This window comes from Taeniopygia guttata, chromosome 4 (assembly GCF_048771995.1).
Source record: "Taeniopygia guttata chromosome 4, bTaeGut7.mat, whole genome shotgun sequence".
Lineage (NCBI taxonomy): Eukaryota > Metazoa > Chordata > Aves > Passeriformes > Estrildidae > Taeniopygia > Taeniopygia guttata.
The window spans coordinates 31,104,860-31,126,525 of record NC_133028.1 but is presented as its reverse complement, the minus strand read 5'-3'; the positions used below and the strand labels follow the sequence as shown (position 1 = coordinate 31,126,525).

The window sequence follows — 21,666 nt, the reverse complement described above, 5'->3', positions numbered from 1 at the left end:
CATTGCAGGTAGTAATATTTAACACAAAGTGTTGACTTTCTTTTTTTTTTTTTTTTTAGTAGAGTGCAAGCCTGATCCATGCGCCCAGACTTATTATGTGTTCAGGTATGTAATCATTATTGAAATAATGCACTGGTATTCAGTGAAAGATTTTCCTAGCAACAAGACAGTGCAAGTTGGAGTTTTTATGGCTTGTGTTTGTAGTTAACTTATTTCACAGGTTAAGTTGTTGCATGTGAAATAAAGTTTAGAATTCTTATAGCGTATGAAGCAGTGAGTGTGAATTGTTAGTTTGCTACCTTGATAACAGTTTTTGCTAAACTATCTGGAGAGTCAGCATTAGTAATGTCATTTCAGTGGAATATTGTTCCCAGTCTAAGCAAGAATGAATATTCCGTGATTAAAAGGTATGCCAAATCAGCATGTCACAGCTGAAATTGTAATTTTCGACGTAATTTTGAATTAATGGTGAAACAGTGCAAGTGTGAATCAGTGTTAGGTTTAGCAGTGGTTTATAAAACTAATTTCACACTCTTTATTGAACATATCCTAAAAGATGATTTTGTGGTTTTTAGGATGAATTGGATTTATCGGACTTTTTATTTCATTTTCTTACTTACTTCCGTTTGCAGTGGTAAGTTAATACATAATTACTGAGATTTGCAAACAGTATAGAGAAATTACAGAAGGGGAGAAGATTAGTAACTGCAGTCTGCTCTTGAGAGAGCTGTTTATTCTGCTGGATTGAGTTTAGTTAAGTTTGGGAAGCTGGCATAACCCTATTGCCTGACACAGAACTTCCTAGTGGGGCTTTACTGACACTGTCCTGCCACCCCCTATGCTGTCACCTCCCGCTGCACACATGGGACCATGCCACAGGCAGTTTTCTCCAAAGGACTGAGACTGTATCCACACTGCAGCTGTGAAATTGCTGTGGTGGTCCTTGTTCTGTGCCCAGTGGCAAGGTCAGTAGCCTAAGCAGCAGCTGGGGAAGGAGGCCCTTTGGGGGTGTAGGAGGCAGAGTAATTTGTGTCTGTGTTAATGATTTACTTTGTTCCATTAGCAAAAGTTAAACTACAAAAAACTGTGTTGCGCTTCTCTGAAATTTCCTTTCCTGATAACTTATAACTAAGGCCTAACACAGGTATAAGTTCAGTAATAGCTGTTTTCTCAGACAACAATTAGGTAACAGTTTTTTAGCAAAATCTAATAGATAAATGAAGTATTATTTAAGAAAATATTTTACCTGGCTTTAGGTCTCTGCCAAAATATAATCTTGGAAAATTTCTGGAAAACATTTTAATTAAATTAAAGTGTTCAGAACTGGCACAGTTTTATATGGTGCATAGTTTTACAGCATAAATAATTTTTTTGTCGTTAATTTATGCTAGAGGAAGATAAACAGGATCCAAGATATCTAATGCAGTAAATAATTGCAATATTCTTTTCTTTTACCTTTCGAATTCACTTGGTGTATTCTAAGAATTGAAAATGTTTTTCTGTTAATGACAAAGTTAGATAAAGAAATGCTACTGAGAATAATAAATACCAATTTTATAGAAAGAGCTTGAAAGTGTATACATACCAGAGAACTTGGGTGTTCATCAAGTCTAATATTTTACTAATAAGGACTTAACCTTTGAAAGATATTAGTACATCTAGCACATATGTCAAATAATCCTTATTTATTCCTTTAAAAAAAAGTGTATATTATACTTGTGTGCTGAAAATGCTGAATTACCAAAGCATAGTTTATAATCATATTTACAAATAAAATCCACTCATAGTCTTTTAAAACTGTCAAATCCAATATGATATTACCTTTTGTTTTCATTTAAAATATCTCTCGATACAGTATGATCACTCTAAAGTAACATATTAAACCACTAGATAAAATGTTTTCAGTTGGGTTTCCACCCAGTCTGTAAAAATTCATTATTTTGTCTTTTTCTTTATCTAAGAAAAAGCACTTTGGTAGATACAGGAATAAAAATTGCCATTTTATTGGTTTGCTATTCCTTTTGGAGGGCAAATTCCAAAAGAGAATGGTCTCTTGTGCAAAGACAGCTCTCTTGCATGTCTTAATACAGCGATCGTAGCCAAGCTATACTGCTTTTGCACTACAGTGGATATTCAAGACTCCCGAGGGTCTTGAGACTGACAGGACCAGAGGGACTGGCCTGATGTTGTGTCAGGGGAGGTTTAGGTTGGATATTAGAAAAACATTCTTTACCCAGCGGGTGGTTGGGCACTGGAACCGGCTCTCCAGGGAAGTGGTCACAGCACCAAACCTAACAGAATTCTAAAAGTTTGAAAATCATTCCTGGAATGGTCCTGTGCAGGGCCAGCAGAGAGTCTCAAAGATCCTTGTGGATCCCTTCCAACTCAGCACACTCTGTGATTGTGATCTTACAAGTGCCTTCATTTTGAAAGATGTGAGGAGGTTGCTGTTGGGTGCCTTTGCTGCAGTGCTCTGCAGCGTGCGTGGTTGCCATGACAGAGTTCAGTATGTCATTCAGAGTTAAGAAGTCCTGCAGAAGCAAGGTAGTAGTACAGCTCGTTTTCATTCTAGACTTTTCTTCATTGTGAAGAAGGTTTGGGGGGTTCAGGATGGAGTGTGAGAGAGCTGAAGGTCTATGAAATCCTTGGAGCCATTGAGGCTGTGCACAGTGGCACCACCTGTGACTGACTTCAGAGAATCCCCCAAAAATAGGATTTTCTTTAAATAAAACCTTCTAACTCCTTTTGGTACCTGCACTTCCTCTTCCTGTTTTTTCTCATAATGATCTGTATTGGTCTCAGGAGAGATTTCTGCTGTTCCTGCGATTTGCCATGGGAAGGCACCTTCCCCCTCTGCCATACAGATCTGCCTTGTGGCCTATCCAGCTTCTTGGGTTTCTACCTGGGCTCAAGCTGCCCTGCTCTGGCATTGGGTATGAGGCAGGGAACAGAGGGAGACTCTCATGACAGTATTATTTCCGCTGGAGTGAAAAGAGAAACTCAGAGGAAATGTGCTACTCACCCACCTTACCCACTTTTCCTGACAAAAGCCTGTTTTAAAAGCAAAGTCAGTGATGAAGAAGAGAAATGGCTTCACCCTCTCCTGGTGAACTGGGTGTTCCTGTCTCTAATAATTGACAATTTTGTTATTCCATGTCAGAATGTGTGACTCAGAGCTATGAAAATACATTCTTCCAAGGAGGAGACCTCACTACAGTTTTTACACCGAGCGCCAATTACTGCCAAATAGTGTGTACTTACCATCCTACCTGTCTGCTCTTCACCTACTTGCCAGCGACATGGACAAAAGATCCTGCAAAAAGGTAGAATGTTCATGTACTTGCTGGTCTCCTGTGATAATTTAGAAACCTGGTAACATTTTGACAGAACACAGGCATGCAGGGAGAGGTGCAGGGTTGCCATGGAAAACAATGTCAAAGTGTCTCTAAAACTGGTGATCTAAGAGTAATTGCTTGAATTCAAAAGGTTAAATTTGACAATGCCCAATTTTTCACACTCCACACTGGCCCTTTCAAGGAAAGAGAACTGAATCTGCACTCCCTCCTCTAGGCCATATATTCATTCTTGAGGGACAATGTGAATAATTTCACATCTCCAGTGATCCCCTGTACTGTTCTCCATCCTTTCTACTTAGTATATTTTTGTCACGATTAAGAATTTCAGTATCCTGAGAGAATGAGGTTGTCTTCTCTCCATGCCCAGTGCATTTCTGTCCTCCCAACCCTGGGCTCTGCTTCTCATTTTATTAAGACCTCTTGGAGCTCCCACAAACACAAAATATTCTCATCTGCCCCAACTGCCAACAAAGTGTGTAAGGCCTATTTTTCTTCTAATTGCACTTGTCAGAATTTTCATGTTGAGGGATATTGGACAGGCTGCATTTCACCTGAGAAACAGTTACGAAAGTCTGTGTTATACTGCCAAAGCTGTGAATTGCTGCATTTTAAAACACAGGTTCTCCTGCTATTTAAAAGACAGTGATACAGAAATGCTGCCGAAATTGGATATGGAAGGAGCTATCTCTGGACATTCCTTAAAACAGTGTAATCAAATTAGTGGTAAGATATGGTTATTCACATGCATGTATTTTATGCTCTTAATTGCATAGCAGCTGTTAAAATATTAGCATTTTGGGAAGAGGAATAGAATCAGGGAGTCAGCCAAATAGTGATTTGTGTGTTCTTTGCCAGACCACTTTCAAACACAGGTGACAAAAACTCCACTGGTTTTACTCTTCAGGCCCACCTACCCACCACCCAGGCTCCCCAGCTGAGGTAACAGGGAAATCATGCTCCTGCAGTCACAGTTTCATTTGCTAGAGACAGATGGCAGCCCATGCTTTAATTGCTGACTCCAATTCTAAAGATTAATTTACTACTACAATTCCAGTCCAGAAAGTGGCTCATATGGCATATGTGACCCTGTTTTATAACTCTGAGGTGCAGATGTTCAGCAAAGCAAAAGTGCATTGTCACAAAGTGATGCTAATATTATTTTGATTCTTTGTAATAATTTTTTAGCAGCTGCATCTTTTAGGGTATACATGATGACTTAATGTCAGCATGCCATACCTGCAAGTTATCACCAGGCATATTAAAAGCATATTAAATGTGTTATTTTATGTAACTTTTAAATTAGCACTGTCATAATGATGTCATTAAAAGGAGATAAACTTTAAGCATAGCATGGTACTTTAGAAAAATGGAATAAGGAAGAATATAAATATTCATTTCCTGACTTTGAGGATAAATAGTGTCTTACAGATGTCAGGCTAATTCTTTAGTTGTATTGGTATAGCATCTCAAGATGCCAGGACTAAGTGGGTTTCTATGCAAGTTCTCCACTGTAGCTATTATCAATAAGATGTGCTTGCCACTAGCCCTTCAGAGCAGTCAGGCCCCTTAAAAGCTCTTTCCTGCCAATAACCTTTCATGTTTGTATTTCTGCATATCTTGGAACAGAAAGAGAGATTTCAGTGGGATACTATTCTTTATGCTATCTAGGCTAATTAATATCACTGGAATTACTCTAGAATCAGACTCAATGAAAATCTATCCATACATGTTTAAAAATTCCTCCAATCATTGGCTAACTCTTGTTCTGTGAAATGACCTTCATTTCAAAGCCCACAGTTGTGGTCCTCCCTCTGTGGAGTGTAAATGTAATATTCTGACTCAAGTGGGAAATGTCTCTTGCTTATGAGCACACAATATGCCATTTAAACTGCTCTATGAATTTGGAACTGGGAAAATATATTTTAATATTGGTTCTGAGTTCTTGCTTTGGTGAATGTCATCCTGGTCTCAGTCACCCATAATGGTTAGAGCCCCTCTCTCATGTAGGCAGAGGCACTGTCAAAGTCTGCCAGGTTTTCCCCTTACCATGAGGTACTACACCAAACCTTGATTTCTGATTTGGTGCTAGATCTATGTGTAAAATATGATGTAACTGAAGTGAGCGTAGCAGGTGGCATCTGAATTGTGAGGGCTGTGTCATACAAACTGCTTTCTTTTGGACAATTTGGGGCATAGGATGGGGAAAATAATCGAAGTACATTTTGAGAACTTGGTCTCTTTTTCTTCACAGCTTGCAGCCCAGATGTCCATGTAGGACTGGATATGGAAGGGAATATTTTTGATATTACTGTGGCTGACAGCTATCAAGAGTGTCAGAAACGATGTACCAATGACAACCGCTGTCATTTTTTTACATATGCCTCTGAAACATTTCACAATGCAAGCTTTTGGTAAATACAGGTTGGATTCATTTCCCTGGGTAGCCCTGTGCCTAAGTAGATTAAATCTCAGAGCATTCTAAGGTGCAAGAATCTACTCAAGAATATTCAATTTAATCCTCCTTGCAATGTTTGTTTACACTTACAGGTAGGAAAATATAAATTGTAAATTGGCTTTAATTTGTCCATTGGTGAGAAAGAAAAACTTGATTATTACAGCCTTGAAAAAATCCTAAAATCCTTTGAAACGTAAATTATATTGCTAGCTGTGCTGCATTTTTGCTCTGTTCAATCTTACTCTGCTTACTGTTATGAAAACAGCATCATCAGAGTATCCAGAGAAATTATTTCATTTTAATAAGACCTATTTTTGAGCTCTTAATCTGCTCAATTTTGGAAGTTAAGCATTGTTCAGCTAGCTCTGTTCATCATTTGAACTCTGTTCCGGAGGTTGGAGATGTTCTGACCCATGGCCAGACCTTGCACAATGGCAGGAATTGTGGGCTCAGGAGGATGGTTTAGTCCAAGGAAGAAGACCTGTTTTCTTACCACTTTCTTTACTCTTTGCCATTCAGTAAAAAATGCTTCTTGAAACATGCCAGTATAGGAACTCCAACCAGCATAAAGGCGCTTGATGAGGTTGTGTCTGGATTCTCTCTGAAGCCCTGTCAGCTTTCTGAATTAGGTAACTATTTAAAATCTCTGATTCTGTTTAGTTTTAAGGGTCATGTTTCCTGAAATGCAATCTATCAATCTATCACTCACATGTAGAAATGTTTCATTATGTAGAATAATTCTAAAATCATCTTATTCTTAAAATATAGTTAGTACACTCAGGCACAAAGGAGGTTAATCTCTTTTTAATTTTTTCATATTATCATTTGTCTTACAGAAACAATTCCCTTCTTTAGAGATCTAAAGAATCCTTTCATAATATTAGCTTGATGGAATTGTATGTTATTTTTGTATGGTGGATACAAAAATGAAAGATAAAAGCCCATCAGATTCAAAGATCAGGGGAAATAGAAAGCTTTCTACATTTTGTTTGTATACTGTATATGCACTTGAAAATTTTTATTGAAGATCTGCAGTGTTTTAATACAGCTGGCTAATAGGAAAGGATTTAATATGCATTTTGTGGATGATTTGTGATGAAAGCAAAAAGTTTGTGCTTGTACCTGCAATCATTACTCAGACAAAATTCTCAAGAGTCTAAAATCAAACAGTGTGTATCAAACCTTCTTATTCTCAGCTGAAACATCTTTCAATTTTTCTTTTTGGTTTTTTTTTTTTAATTTTATTTTTCTTTTTAATTCTATCTTCGCTTTTTCTTACTGCGTGATATTTTCCTTTCCTAACAATGATGTTATTCTGCTTTCATATAGCCTTATTTTATCTCACAGCTAATCTAGTTTTCCTGTGTAAATCACATTTCAGAGAGATGTGTATCAATATATTGCTTTCTAAAATCAGTGCTTGGGTTTGCTGCTGGCAGTGCTGGCACAGCATCAGCACTCTCTCCCCAACATTCCTTCCATCAATAGTCTGGGGGTGGGCAAGATCCTGTGAGGGAATACACCTAGGTCAGCTGACCCAAATTACCCACAGGGACATTCCATGTCATATGATGTCAGCTCAGCTATGGAATCTAAGGAAAGGAGGAGGAAGGGCAGGCATTTATTATTTACAATGTTTGCCTTCTGGAGCAACCACTATGCACGCTGAAGCCCTGCTTCCCAGGAAGATCTTCCCAGGAAGTGGTTGGATATCACTTGCTGATGGGAAGTAGAAAATAAAATAACCGAGTTTGTCCTCTTTGCTTGTATGTATGCAACCTTTTGCTTTTGCTTTAGTAAACTGCCTTATTTCAACCTATGAGTCATTTTCCATATCATTTTTGCTCCCCTGTCCAGCTGAGAAGGGAGAATGATAAAGTAAGTTTCTGGGCACCTGGCATCCAGCCAAGGTCAACCCACCAAAGTCCTTTTTGGTGCCCAACTGTTTTCCTATAAAACAGTCTTTACCTGAAACCACAAGTTTCTACAAGTTTCTGGCTTTTACCTTTCTGATTATCTCCCTGATCTTGCTGGTGGGGAGTGAGTGAGTGACTACACGGGGCTTGGTTGTTGGCTGGGATAAAACCATGACATCATATGAAAATCAATCTTGTTCCTGCCTGTCTTTCCCTACTCTCTGTGTCTTGTGAAAGAGGCAAGAGCAGGTAAGAGAGAGAAGAAACTAATTGTGTGATCACAAAAGCCTAGACAACACTCGTGCATCAAGAGATCATCTAAGGAGGTCACCTGTCCTAATCTCAGACAGATCATCTATACTTATCCAGAGATTTGTAGAACGTAGTCTTAAAAACTCAGTAATGTCTTCTGCCTTGTTGTTATGTCAACATCTGAAATGGGTTTAGTTCAATATTTGAGGTTTTCTTCTGACTTAATTTAGTTTATTCCTTTTTATGCAGCCTTTCATTTTGTGCCTTTGCCTCTCTGACTTTATTCCTATGCACACAGACTATTACTCACGCATAGCAATTTGTCTGTTTTCTGCCCTTTGCAAAGTATCTTCCTGGAGATCACTGAATATTGAGCAAATGATCACTGAATGTCATTCTTGAGATCATGGGTTAGCTTCCCTGAAGTTTCAGATCCACATTTTTGCTTTAAATATAACTTCCTTTGAAACTATCTGTTCTGAATGCTATTTCTCCTTTAATGTAAGATCTTAACTACTAATTGCAAAAGTTAATTGACTCTAATTTTCTACATTTATGATTATATTTTTTACTGTTCTTATTGTGTAATTACTGCCCAATATTGTTGTCCTTTCTTGCCTATGTTTTTGAAAACCTCATCAAATTAACAGGATTCAGAGTAAGCTCTGCCTCTTCTTAGGTTTTCCTTCTGTAGGAAGATGTTCCCAATATGTTTCTATAACACACTGGGCAGTATTGACTTGATTGCTGTACTTTCTTAACAGCTCAAGTTCTCTGCTGCCACCAAATCCTGTCTTTTGTATCATTTCACTATTTTTACTATCTCTGCAGCTTGATAGGCTCAAGAAACATCCTCCATGCTAATGTTTCCTGTTTTTCTTTTTAAATTCTTGCACTAGGGTTCTAACTGGCACTTCAAGTATATCTTTGGAGAAGGATACTCATTAATCTATTTTAAACATGCTAATATTTCCTGTTACCTCTATATCCATTGTCTGGTTGTGTGAACTATCCTGCCAAGCCTCTGTTTTGTTATTTTGGCCATGTCAGAGGGCAGCGCTCCTACTTACTCTTCATACCTTTCAAATAGTAAAAGAAGTGTTAAGAGCATCACCTTATTTTTCTTCTAGTCTTCTCATGAACCTGATATGCCCACTGAAAATTAATTAAAATATTTCTCTATTAGATTAGCAAATCTCTATTGTAACATGTAATTTCTCTTTTCCTCTATATCAACTGTATCCCTCTAGTGCTCTCCATGATTTTACATGGTCAAAAATATTCTTGAGAAATAGTTTTTGGTTAAAATGCTGTGTTATCCTTTCATCTTATCAATCACAGAAGGAAAATGGGAATAAAGATAGAAATGAATAATCTGTAAATGTCAATATTCCCATGACATACATGTTTATAGAATTTTGATATTTTGTTCTTGTTTTATGCAGATTGTCAAATGGACATTTTTGAAGATCAAGTGTTTTCAGGAATTAATATTACAAGTTTTTTCACTCCTGATATTTCTGTCTGCCAAACTATTTGTACATATTTTCCAAAGTGCTTGTTCTTTACATTTTTTACCAGGAAATGGCAAATAGAATCTCAAAGGTGAATATGACAGTTAAATGATATTATCTATGTAGATTATTTAAAATTTATTTTTTAAAAACACGGAGTCTTTTTTTAAACACTAATTTCTTATATGTAAGTTTATGTTGAAAGGCTATTTTCAGTAAAGCACAGCTTTTTATGGATTTTGTTCATAAATTTGTAATTTCCTGTGGGCTTTTCCACTGTTTTCCAATGTGTTGGAATTATATTGTGCTTGTGTATCTGGTCTTAATCTGAAAAGAATTATACATGTCAAAAGTACAGTGAACCTCCAGATTATTTTAAAGACTTAAAGCTGAATTTTATGGCATTATCAAAAGAGCCATCTGGTTTCCTGGCAGGGCGAACTTATTTACTTGAAGATATTTTTCAAGTAAGTTAATGGCTTTAGAAATATTTCTATTTGGCTTTCTTCTTTCATACTTATTAGTGAGAATAGTTAAAAATAAACATTTCATAAAAATCAGAAAAATAAAGCTTCAAAGGAATTTCAGGGAGAAGCAAAGCTGAGACAGCATGCATCACCTAAAGTCGCCTCTTCTGTTTATGTATAAATACTGTACCACCTTTAGTAGTATAGTTGTATGGCATTTCACAGTACTGCAAAGATTGCTTCAATTTAGTGTGAACTAGTGAACTTAATGAATGCATTTTCATATGAAATACTTCTACAGATTGAGACTTGGGAGAAAAGAGTGTATTTAGTAAAGAACCTTCTTTTACCAGTATCTAAACAATTATTTTTAGAATGTGAGAACAGGTTTAGTTATTGTGAAAAATATTTCATTTTAGAAACCTTTGCCTTCTGAAGACATCAACAAGTGGAATTCCAGAGGAACTCATATCACAAGAAAATGCTGTATCAGGCTTTGGCCTCCTAAATTGCAGAAGATCTTTTCCTGGTAAACAATAAATTACAATAAAAATACTAATTTTGAAATATCTAGATAATAACTTTCTGATGCTTTGAATGCAATCATTCCTACAGCGTGCAATTCTCGCACTTACATGCAGATGGATTTTTTGGGAGATGAACTTACTGTCACTTACACTAAAGGACACAGAGCCTGTCAGCAGGTTTGCACAGACATGATCCGCTGCCAGTTTTTTTCCTATTCTCTCTTCCAAGATTCATGCAATGAAGAAGGGTGAGATATATTTGAACATTTTTTAAATGTTCAAAGATTGCTGAAATAATCATTCCAGATATGTGGTGAGGGAGTAATGTATGTGTTACTCAGTGAAAAAAATACAAACTAAATGTTTGCATTAATTAATTGCCAGAAAGTGTGAGTGTCACCTAAGAATGTCCTCAGATGGATCTCCAGTGAAAATAGTGCATGGACCAGGAAGTATCTCTGGATACTCACTAAGATTATGCAAAAAAAAGGCCAGTACTGGTAAGTAAAGCTTCTTTTGTGGAAAATAGACAGTGCTTCCTTGATTTCAGTGTAGGAGGCCAAACCATATTTTTTTAAAGTGGTTGCACTGTCCCAGTGGGTGATCTTGTAAAGTTCAAGTGTTCTGGAAAAATGAGGTCAGTCAGGACTTCATATGGTAAACACTAGAACAGCACTGTGAATTTGGCTTCAACAGGCTTTACTATCATAAATCATGATGTATCAAAAATGTATCATGTGTCACCTTTTTCGCAATAGGTGGTTCCTATTCAGTGATCAGCAGTAGTCTCATCTTCATTTTTCCTTGGTGAATGCAAGTTGTGTTTTAGCTCAGTTTTGAATTATTTCTGTAGTGTGTATGCAGCATTCTGCAAGAACAATTAGGATTGTTGGTGGGACAGACTCCTCCCCTGGTGAATGGCCGTGGCAGGTCAGCTTGCACGCCAGGCTGTCTCGGCAGAGACACCTGTGCGGGGGCTCCATCATCAGCAACCAGTGGGTCCTCACAGCTGCTCACTGCGTCACGAGGTAAGGCCTAAGTGTAAATGTACAAATAAGCCTCAAAGTTTAACCTAGCATGTGAGATAAGCTGAGGTCTACCTTTCAGGATAATAACAATGAGAACTAGAAAAAGATGAACTGCTTTAATGTAACCAAAAGGTGAAATTTTCAGGTAGATTTTCGGTTTCTTAATCCAACTGGAACTCCATACTTTGTCCCTTTTTAGCATAGTATTGTACTGCTGATGCTAAATTATTTTAATTAATCTAGAAGGTGAAATTCTAAAGTAGACAACAGACACCTACAGAACCCTAGACATTCTCATAAGACACGAGTTTTTTCTCATGTAATACTTTATTAGGCTATTTAGTCACAGACTGACTGTTTCTCTTTTTCCCTCAGTCTAGAGAATCCCAACATTTGGCGTATTTATGCTGGTATTTTAAGACAATCAGAAATAAATGAGGATACACCCTTCTTCAAAGTGGAAGAGATTATTGTTCACTCTCAGTATAAATATGCACGGATTGGATATGACATAGCTTTAATGAAACTTGCTGAGCCTATGAATTTTACTGGTATGTAGTATATTGCAGAGGAATTGTGAAAATGTGCAGGAAGACACAGGGCTGGCATTGCTATGGCAGTGCACAACAGCTGGGCTGGCTTCCTTTAGTAGGTAGTTACTGGGGTTTGAGAGAATCTATTCTGTTGGCTTAGAAATGAAAATGTGTGGCTTGAATTTGTGTACTGGGAGTCCTACATAATGTAAGGGACAAAGCATACATGGAAACTGTCGTCAGGGGCCATGTGGGTGCCCACAAAACCTTACTGTTGCAGTTGTCTCTGCTGGACAAACTAATATTTTCTCTTGTACTTTAGATCTTCAACAACCTATCTGCCTGCCATCAAAAGAAGACACTAACATATTTTATACTGAATGTTGGGTAACTGGATGGGGTTACAGAAAAGAAAAAGGTACAGAGAAATACTTTTAAACAGTGAATTTTGGTTTTTGACAAAAAACCTCCCATTCTCTAAAAAAAAAGAAAATTCTTCTCTGTTCTTAGAACCACTATTCCTTCTAGATAGTACTTTAATATAATTCTTTATTAGAATTGGTTTCTATTAAGACATCATAAAACATAAATGAAAGATGTATGAAATTATCATTAAATAGCTCCAAGCTCTGACACAATAATTAATTTTATAAATTGGTTTAGTAGTTTGAAATACTCGAGAATTCAATCCTCTACATACATCTAAATACATCTTCTACAACACTCAAATACCCTTCCTTAGATTCTAGTTTAATCTACTGGCAAGGCCCAGTACATATCTGGGTTTTGCACACTCTTTTTTATTTTTTCCTAGCTAAAAAAAATGCAAGAAATTTACCACTGAACTGTTTTGAATTACAGACTGCACATACCCCATGATGTTTTTTTATGTGATTGTATTCATATAACTTTAGAAATTGGAGACTGAAGTATGTTGCTTTTCTATTTCTGAAAATTGATTATAGACCATGCTGACGACTTGTGTTTTTATAGTAGATGAGATTTGAACTCCTCTGATTTTATATGGAGATAGGGCAAAAGCTCTTAATTATCAAGCTGTGGTTTTACATCTATTTATTTACTTATATTTTTATATGTTTATATAGATGTATATGCATCTATTTACAGAGAACCTTTTCCATTATGCATGTGCCTATCTGAAAGTTATAGTTCAATGAGAAATCTAACAAATTTAGGTAGTTACTGTATACACAAATTTCTTCTGTTAATTACTAGAGAAAAGTCTGGCTTTAAATACTCTTGTTTAGTCCATGTGCAAATTTCTCCATCTTAAAAACTACTAGGACAGAGAGCAGCACAGATTTGGCAACTGGGAGATTCCAAAGTTATTGCAGCACTTTACTAGGAAATAATAGTTATTAACACAAAGCAATGCTAACAGCAATGCTCCAAGGGCCAATGTCCTGAGAGCCATTCCCATATGAGGATTTGTTGCACATCACGACACAAGGGAGTTTTGAAGCTTTTCCAGAAGGTGGCATCATAAAAGCATTTAAATTAGAAGACAATTCACATTGTTCACTAACTGAGGAACATTTTCACTTCCTAAAGGAAGGAAAATCAGTGTGATGAACATCTATTAACAGTCTAGAAGCAGTGACCTCCCATTCTGTAATATCAGTGTATGGGGATTTCTAGAGTTGAATTTTAACCTTTATTTTGCTAGAACCAAACATTTCTCATCTCATATTGCCTTCCATATAGGTCGGGTACAAGATATTCTTCAAAAGGCTCCCGTTCCCTTCATGTCAAAAGAAGAATGCCAGGCAAGGTACTGGAAGCACAGAATAGGTGACAAAGTGATCTGTGCTGGCTATGATGAAGGAGGAAGGGATGCTTGTAAGGTAATGACAGACAGTAGTGTATAGTTATATATTCCAACCACATGTTCAAATATATAAATGAATACTACAATTACTTTTAATTGTTATTAGAAAAGTATGATTATTAATAGAGCTCTTGTTTAACTTGTCTTTATTGGTTGTCAAAAGTACTGAAAACCAAGGTATATGAAAAATATTTCTTATAAGACATTGAAATCTTTAGGGATAGATTCCATGGATAGGAAACTCTGAGTGTGAATCCATAGATATCCATTTAGGGAATAAAACCAGTTTCCTTCAGACTATCAGAAATCCAGAGAGCGCAAGTATAGTACCTTGAAGCATTTCTCCAATAAGAGCAGATTTTCTATGTGATTTCTTTTTTTTTTTTTTTTTTTTTTTTTTTTTTTTTTTTTTCCCATTTCTTGGTAGGAAATGCAGTACATAAAATCATATTTTAAAGGACCCACTGTGTATAAACAAGAAGGGAGGGTGCTAGCAATGCTATTAAAATGCACGGGGAATAGAAGGCTAAAAACAAACTGGGAAAACCACTCTGTTCATCGTTAGAGTTGAAAATGTCACCACAGCATGAGTTCTGTGAGCCACTCTGCTTAAGAGTAAACTCATGCACTTTTGCCAGTTTAAATATTCTGAGTTAATTTCTGCAAGAAGAAAATAGTCTGATTATTAACATTAAATTCTCTACCAAATACAGTTTTCACTGCAAGCATTTAACACTTAATAATTGTATGCTGAAATGTTACTATTTCTATGATTTGTTAGGAATAAAAATACTTGGAGCTGGGGAGTACTTTTTCCTCTATGCCAATTAAGCTTTTTTTTAATCTGATAAAGCGTAATAGAACATGGAGATGCTGTTTTAAAAAATAACAGACTTGCTATTGTCCTAACAACTCATAACAGTTTCTCTAAGGAATCTTATGTCCAGTAGGGAATAGAAAAAGAAAACACTAAAGTGTTTTATCCTGAGTGGGACAGAGTCACTCAAACAGGACAAGGCATATAGAGAACTGAGATACTAAAAACATAGTCATTAGAAAAAATACAGCCAATACTACATACAGTTTTAAATCATTGTATGTAGATAAAGCAATAATGATAATAAAAAGAAAATAATATAAATGGGTAGTTTTGAACCCTCATGGGAAGAAGAAATTGTTTGCAATGACTATTTAGAAATCAATTTGCTAAACAATCAGAACACCTGCTTCAATCCTCTCTTAATCAGCTGTAAGTGAAAGTGATGGAAATCTAGGCTGTTATGCTGGTGTTAAAATTGAATGATGCTGATTTTATTCAAAGCTTTCTTTGTGATAGAAATACTGATGAGGCCTCTTCCTTGCATGCTCTCTCTTTTTCTCCTGTGACACAGGGAGACTCAGGAGGGCCCCTGTCATGCAGGCACGAGGAGGTGTGGTACCTGGTGGGCATCACCAGCTGGGGAGAAGGGTGTGCTCGCCCCAGGCAGCCGGGAGTCTACACCAAAGTTGCTGACTATGCAGACTGGATTCTAGAAAAAACAACGTAGTATGAGCATTACTGACTCACTCGAAGTGTTGCAGTGGAATAACAACCCTCAGAGCAATGGGATAAAGCATATTAGTGCTTTTTCAATGGTGGTTTTTGTTAGCCTGAAGTGTAAAGTACTTGTTTTAAATAGCGGAAAAGCAGGAATGAATGAATTTTCTTATTACTAAATAAAAAGCAGTAATAAAAATAAACTCTGTGATCACTGATTTGGCAGAAGAAAATAGGGCTGAGCTACAGAGTTCTTCTGTTATTGCTAACTTAAAATGGGAGTGGATGATGTTGCCCGACATGTATGGACCTTGGAACTGGGAACTACTTCTATCTTAGGAGGTTGCCACACAACAAAAAGAAATTTCCCTCTCTTGTCTGAATGTAGTTAAAATGGGTGAATCATTTACAAGCTTACTGGAGGGCTGGGGGAAGGGAAGCTGAGGCATGGAAATGCCTATACAGTTGCATCTTCCTAGTTTCCCTGGAGAATTAACCAAAAAAGTGTCAGTACTAAGCAAGAAGACAAACCCAGAGGTCTTGGCAGAGGGACACACGTGAATACTGACACCACCGAGCCCAGTTCATGCTGGAAAATCCCATCCTGCTGTTCCCAGCAGTCTGCCAAGGGTTTGCACAAATGTGGTTTACCACTGTGCTGTGATCTCCACTGGGCTTTGATCTTCTCAGGACCAAGTCAGGGAGCTCAAGGCTGACCCTTAGGGTGCCTCCAGGTTACCAAAAACCCATGTTATTGTCTGTACACAGATGTTCTCGTGGCACACAGAACACAAACAGTGGAAGGCATAAAACACTTCTTTTTCTACATTGCTGCTCTCCAGACTTTTTGCATTCCGAGCTGCAAGGTCACTTGAGTGTGTTTACAATCCCCACCAGTCTTCCACTTTTAACCCATTCTTCCCAATCAGCTGCCACCTACATTATTCTAATTTCTGTGGATAATTTTTTGATGAGAAGGATAATGAGGGTCTACTTCTCTTGAGGAAGAATATCCAGAAAATCAATAAAAGGATCCCCCCTGCCCCAATATATATTTTTATTTTCCAAATACCTAACTCTGTGATTAAAGAAACAACTTTATCCTGTTCCTAGATGTCCTTTTTTCCTTTTATAATTTTCCTTACTTTGTGTCAGGTAGCAAATGTATTACATGGATAAAATTAATACTAGTGTGAGAAACAGGGATCAAAAATTAATTACATTCCCATAGTAAGAAACAATGTTTCACACTGCATCAGAAAGGAGAGTAGAGTACCAACACTGTCTTTGCCAACATTTATGAGCCTGTTTCCTAATAATCTACATTACCATAATTGCTGAAAATATGTTCCAGAGGGCTACTCATAATTGCCCTACACCACGCTGGGAGGTAAGCAGCAGGAGTGGCTCTGCAAGTAAATTAGGTCATGAAACGTAGGAATTAAACATCAAATTTCTGGAAGATAAGACTCAAACTGATTAAAATTACTACTGTCTTTAATTTTTTATGCTTTGTTTGTAAATAATACTGAGGAAAAAAGAAGTGTAATTCCATGCTACAAGCTTATACTCCTATCTGTGTCTGGAGTCCGGGTGTGCAGTGCTAAACTGACTGAAGTCAACAAACCTGAAATCCCAAGGCTGTGTTCAAAGACTGGGGAGTTGATTTACTTTGTTTATTTTAAAAGAAGTAGAATTCAGAGAAGGGATGAGAACAGTCCAAACTCAACAGGAGAGCAGAGGTAATGCTGTGCCGCCTCCCTCTGCCCTGTGGTGGACTTCTGGTGGCAGCGGCTGGAGTCAGTGGGTGCACAGGGCTGAAGGTGTCACACACGGGGGTGCAGGAAATGCCTGCTCAGAGAGCCAGCAGGAAAAGTCTGGTGTGTGTTGGGGGAATTGGATCAAAGGTGAGAGGGAAGGCACATCACTGTGCTGGGGTTTTTGCCAACACTGCAGAAGCAGAACAAGAGATATGGATGGGGGCTGATGTCTCTTCATGCTCTGTTTAATCTGCAGCTGGTTTAAAATAACAGCAAACCTCAGACTTGCTGTCAAAAACCTAGAGACTTAAATAAGGGACTGAGAAGGAAAAAAATAGAAAATAGGAGAAAAAAGAGAAAGATTCTTGGCATTCAACTGTGGTTTTGTCCTCATGGGGGAGGAATGAAGACAGCTGGAAAAGAGTTGCTGAAGGAAAAGGAATTGCTTCAGTAGGAAAACAGAGGCTGAAACTCTCTAAATAAGAATCATCAGGAGACCATCCAAAATACTTGTCTTCAACACTCAAGCTGTGTAGACTAAAGAGTATATGCAATGTCAATCTGACAACCTTTAATACTTTCTCATAATAATCCTATCACCAGCTTTTTCAAATGCACAAAAAATGTGTTATTATTTTTTTGTTTGTTGTTTTTTTTCTGCTACAACTATTCAGGTTGTAAGTATTTCAGTAACCAAGAGGAATGGCAGTCAGCAATGCTCTGTAGATTTCTGGAGCTCCATGTTTTGTTTCTCAGAGGCATTCTAGGTGGCAGCAATATGCCAAAGGAAACTCAGCTGTTCCTGTGGAAAGAACAAGTGATCTCAATGACTCCAGACATCCTTCATGAGTAGCTGTTGACCAGATAAAATACCTTATTGCAATATATTTTCACCTAGAGCAGATATCCTTCAATGAAATTTTGTATTGTTTTTTGGTCCATCTGTAATAAATTCCTGATGGCTAAAAGTGCATACCAGGAATAGGTATGTGGAGAATGCAGGAGTTCGTGGTGGCTATATGAAGTCCTTATGACTTTGTTTAAGATGAACTGTATGAGGGAATTTCTGATCTTTATGTGGGTTTATACACCAGTGAGATATGTAATTCATTGAGACCTTTAGACTCATAGATAGAAGTATATTGGTGTTATTAAGTCTTATATTGCTTGGGCTTTCTGGTATCAATAGGTGACTTGCACTAAATGAGAGGCAGTATATGACCTTTGTTTATTCTCCCTTCTAATCTCCCTCCCTGGGGAAAAGTGATTTTTTAAAAGCTGACAACCAAAAAAACCTATCTCAATCTCATTAAAGAAAAGCCTGGTCTTATACTTTAAATCTTCCTCTGTTCATGTTGGAACAGAAGATAAACATCAGTGCTTTAGTTGTTATTCTGATTAATAGCAAGTGTCTCTGGCTTTCCTGAAAGTCAATAAATCTCATAATCTTAGAGAGGCAGAAACTTTGGTAGGGGCAAGTGCCATTGTTGATGTATTGAATGGCAGCATTAGTCTGGCCTGATTTTTTTTGTTGTTGTTTTTTTTTTTTTTTTTTTGTACAAACAAGATCCATGATCCCAGAAATTTTCAAACTTGTTCAAGTACAGATGAAACACTTCATATGTGCTGTGACAATCTGGAGAACAATTAGTTAAGCATAAAGTAAAGGCATATTCTTTTGCTGCTCAAGTGGACTCAAATTATAACTTGTAACAGCTTTCTCTAATCATTTAAATAGAATTGCAAAGCAAAAAACCCAGTTTCCCATTAAACTGGCAATGCAGTGTTTCCTACCACTGCTGGTGCTTTGCCTAATGTCTGAGTTTGAAGTACGACTTCATGAAAGTGACCTGAGCTGTGAACAAGAAGACATGAAGCCTCTCATTTCTTCTTGTTGGGAGAATTCAAAATCCTTGCAATGAAGATCTAGAGAGATCACCTAGTAAGTCCATTTCCTCTGCTTTCGCAGCAGAGGGGAGTGGAACAGTTTGGTATAAGCTCCTAGTGTAAGTTTAATTTGTTCTGTGAAAAATTATTATTCTGCTGTAATGAAAAATGAATCTCTGATGCTGGAAACCAGCAAACTGTATGGAATTAAAATAATTCACAATGGCACTCCTCAGGAGAACTGTGAATTCTAATTCTCTGCCTAATTTCCTGTATGTATGGAGGACTCTTTGAAAAATTATGCCTAGGTGCTTTTTTTAAGTGAAATATCTACATTTAAATACATTCAAATTGCATTTCTACTTCAAATAGGAGGCAACGTTAATTTGCCTCTAAGTAATTAAAGCAGATATGCAATACTACATATTTATAGTAAAGGATTTCCTAGAGTAGTAAACTGATTGTTTTTCCTGTGGTCTTTTTGTTGTAAATCACATTTTAGATATGTATATGTTAGAATTGCTATGGATTGTTGTATGCAAAATGTTTTTCATGTCTTATGCAGTGGAGTTTGGGGTTTCCTTGGTATTGATGGGTTTTGGTTTTGTTTTGCTTTTGTTTATTTGGCTGGGGTTTTTTGTGTTTGTTTTTTTCTTTTTTTTTTTTAAAAAAATTCTGCATTTACTTTTTATGTTTCTGATACTCTTTCTCCATCACATTGTGATGTTAGCAAATACTGAGTCAGTTCCCATATTTTTGTTAGCTGATTTATTTGTGGGGGAACAATGATACCAAAGGAAGAGGACTGCATGCACAGGGCATGCAAAAGTTTAAAGGGTGTTGATTTTTCATTTTTAACTAAATCAAAGTTAAAATGAGTTGGAACAAAAAACCAAGAATCAATGCAATTTGAAGAAAGACCAGGCCAAACAATAAATACGCATCTGGATGTGTGGAACTGAAAATATGATGGAACACCTATATATCCTTTTCAGGTCCGCAGAATTGTACCCCAGGACCTGAAAATTAAATCATGCATGATACAGGATGTCTTTCTGTGCTAGGAAGTGTGGAATCATCAGAAGTGCAGCATTGCCCTAACATGATTGTGCTCTGCTCCAACCTGAGCTTATTATCACACAACTCTGCTGTGATTTGCTGCTCTACATTGAGATACAATGTTCAATTGTCAGGGTCATATCTGTACTTTCACTCCATTTCCACTGGCTGTACCATCTGGTAGATTTTGTCTCCCACTAACCTCTTTGCTTATTTTCATCCCTGGAGTCATGTACAGGGATTTGGAGAATGGTATGGTTTTAATTGTCACAAGAAGTTTAAACAAATATCTGTTCTGGGATGCTATTGGGCATTACCAAATGCACCCAGAAGACTTCCTGATATTTTCTCTGTTGCCTGTCCCTAGTACAGCATCGTTTTTTGAATGATTCCTGTTGGTTGAGTGCTGCTAAGGGAAATGTGCTTCTTGAGGAAGCACCATACATAATATATCTGAAGCTTCTATGTTTCTGTGCTGTGATTCCATTTTTCTGTTCATGGTTCATATTTAAGAACTTTAGTCATGAGCATTTTGGTTTCAACCTTGTGCCCAACATGTAGGGAACAAGTCATATAATAACTCCACATATCACTCAGTGTCACTGGGGAAGGAGGGAAGAGCAGTGTCATCCCCTGGGGGCAGAGTGAAAGTTTGGAAGGAGAAGGACAAAGGAACAGCTCCTCTCTTGTGGGAGTCCTAGGATTTGGCTGTTTTAGCAGACTTGATGCTATAATATTGTCTGAAAGCAACGAATTATCTGAACTCTATTTGTTGGAAAATCTAGGATGAACAGTTAATAAAACATTTATATAATTAATACTGGATGAGTCCACACAATCTGAAACTTTGGACTTCAAAGACTCTAAAACTTTAAGATTGGCAGGATGGACTGGTGTGAGCAGTAGAATTACTGTAAACATGGAAAATAAATTTAATAAAGATGTTATATATTTATTTACAGTATATTTATTGTTCTTATTACCAGAAAGGTGTTTATGGCTTTCAATAAACCTCTGATTTCTTTAACTTTTACTAAAATTTCAGGAGAAAGGATCTTACGCATGCTAAAATAACTTCCAGTAGCTTGTCACTAGGTGGCGCTTTAGGTTTAATTTGCCTTGTGTTCCATGGCTATGATGAGAAAATGAACATCTAAGCGGATATTTTTATTTCTATAGCTGACAAGTAATAATAAATAATTGAATTTCCATCTTCATTTGTAGAAATTGTAGAATTCAAGGGCAGCGGGTATGTTTAACTCACATTTCTTCATGGCACAGGAGCATTAAAAGACTAGGATATGAAGGCTGAATAAATAAAGTTTAAAAAAAGCCTTTTGCACACAGCTCCCTGCCTATGGAACCCCACAGTATTTCACATGTAATAAATAGGCTTAAAGCCACTGAAAGACACAACCAGGGCCCTGAGCACATCTGTTCTCTCTAGGGGGCTTGGCTTGTGGCCAGCTTGGGCACAGTGCAGTTGTCTGGCCCTGAATCAGGGAGCTTGGGAGATAGAGTTGGGG

The 21,666-nt window shown here is 37.2% G+C and overlaps 1 protein-coding gene across 7 annotated transcripts in view; it reads left to right on the top strand.

Annotated features, from left to right (window-relative positions):
* LOC100228027 (plasma kallikrein) overlaps window positions 1–21,666 on the top strand; it is a 50,001-nt gene that overhangs the window by 4,462 nt on the left and 23,873 nt on the right. Inside the window, exons 2-16 of one of the 7 annotated variants that reach the window (XM_002191054.7) lie at window positions 60–105; window positions 576–634; window positions 3,161–3,323; window positions 3,976–4,079; window positions 5,608–5,767; window positions 6,331–6,440; window positions 9,425–9,584; window positions 10,380–10,489; window positions 10,576–10,735; window positions 10,872–10,987; window positions 11,341–11,515; window positions 11,891–12,066; window positions 12,371–12,466; window positions 13,774–13,913; window positions 15,289–15,669. In XM_002191054.7, coding sequence (XP_002191090.6) covers window positions 577–634; window positions 3,161–3,323; window positions 3,976–4,079; window positions 5,608–5,767; window positions 6,331–6,440; window positions 9,425–9,584; window positions 10,380–10,489; window positions 10,576–10,735; window positions 10,872–10,987; window positions 11,341–11,515; window positions 11,891–12,066; window positions 12,371–12,466; window positions 13,774–13,913; window positions 15,289–15,444 — 1,884 coding nt within the window. In that variant the 5' untranslated portion in view covers window positions 60–105; window position 576 and the 3' untranslated portion in view covers window positions 15,445–15,669. Of the gene's footprint in view, window positions 1–59; window positions 106–575; window positions 635–3,160; window positions 3,324–3,975; window positions 4,080–5,607; window positions 5,768–6,330; window positions 6,441–9,424; window positions 9,585–10,379; window positions 10,542–10,575; window positions 10,736–10,871; window positions 11,516–11,890; window positions 12,067–12,370; window positions 12,467–13,773; window positions 13,914–15,288; window positions 15,670–21,666 lie in introns of those variants that run through there. The other 6 variants (XM_072928271.1, XM_072928266.1, XM_072928267.1 and 3 more) reach the window with 6 other exon arrangements.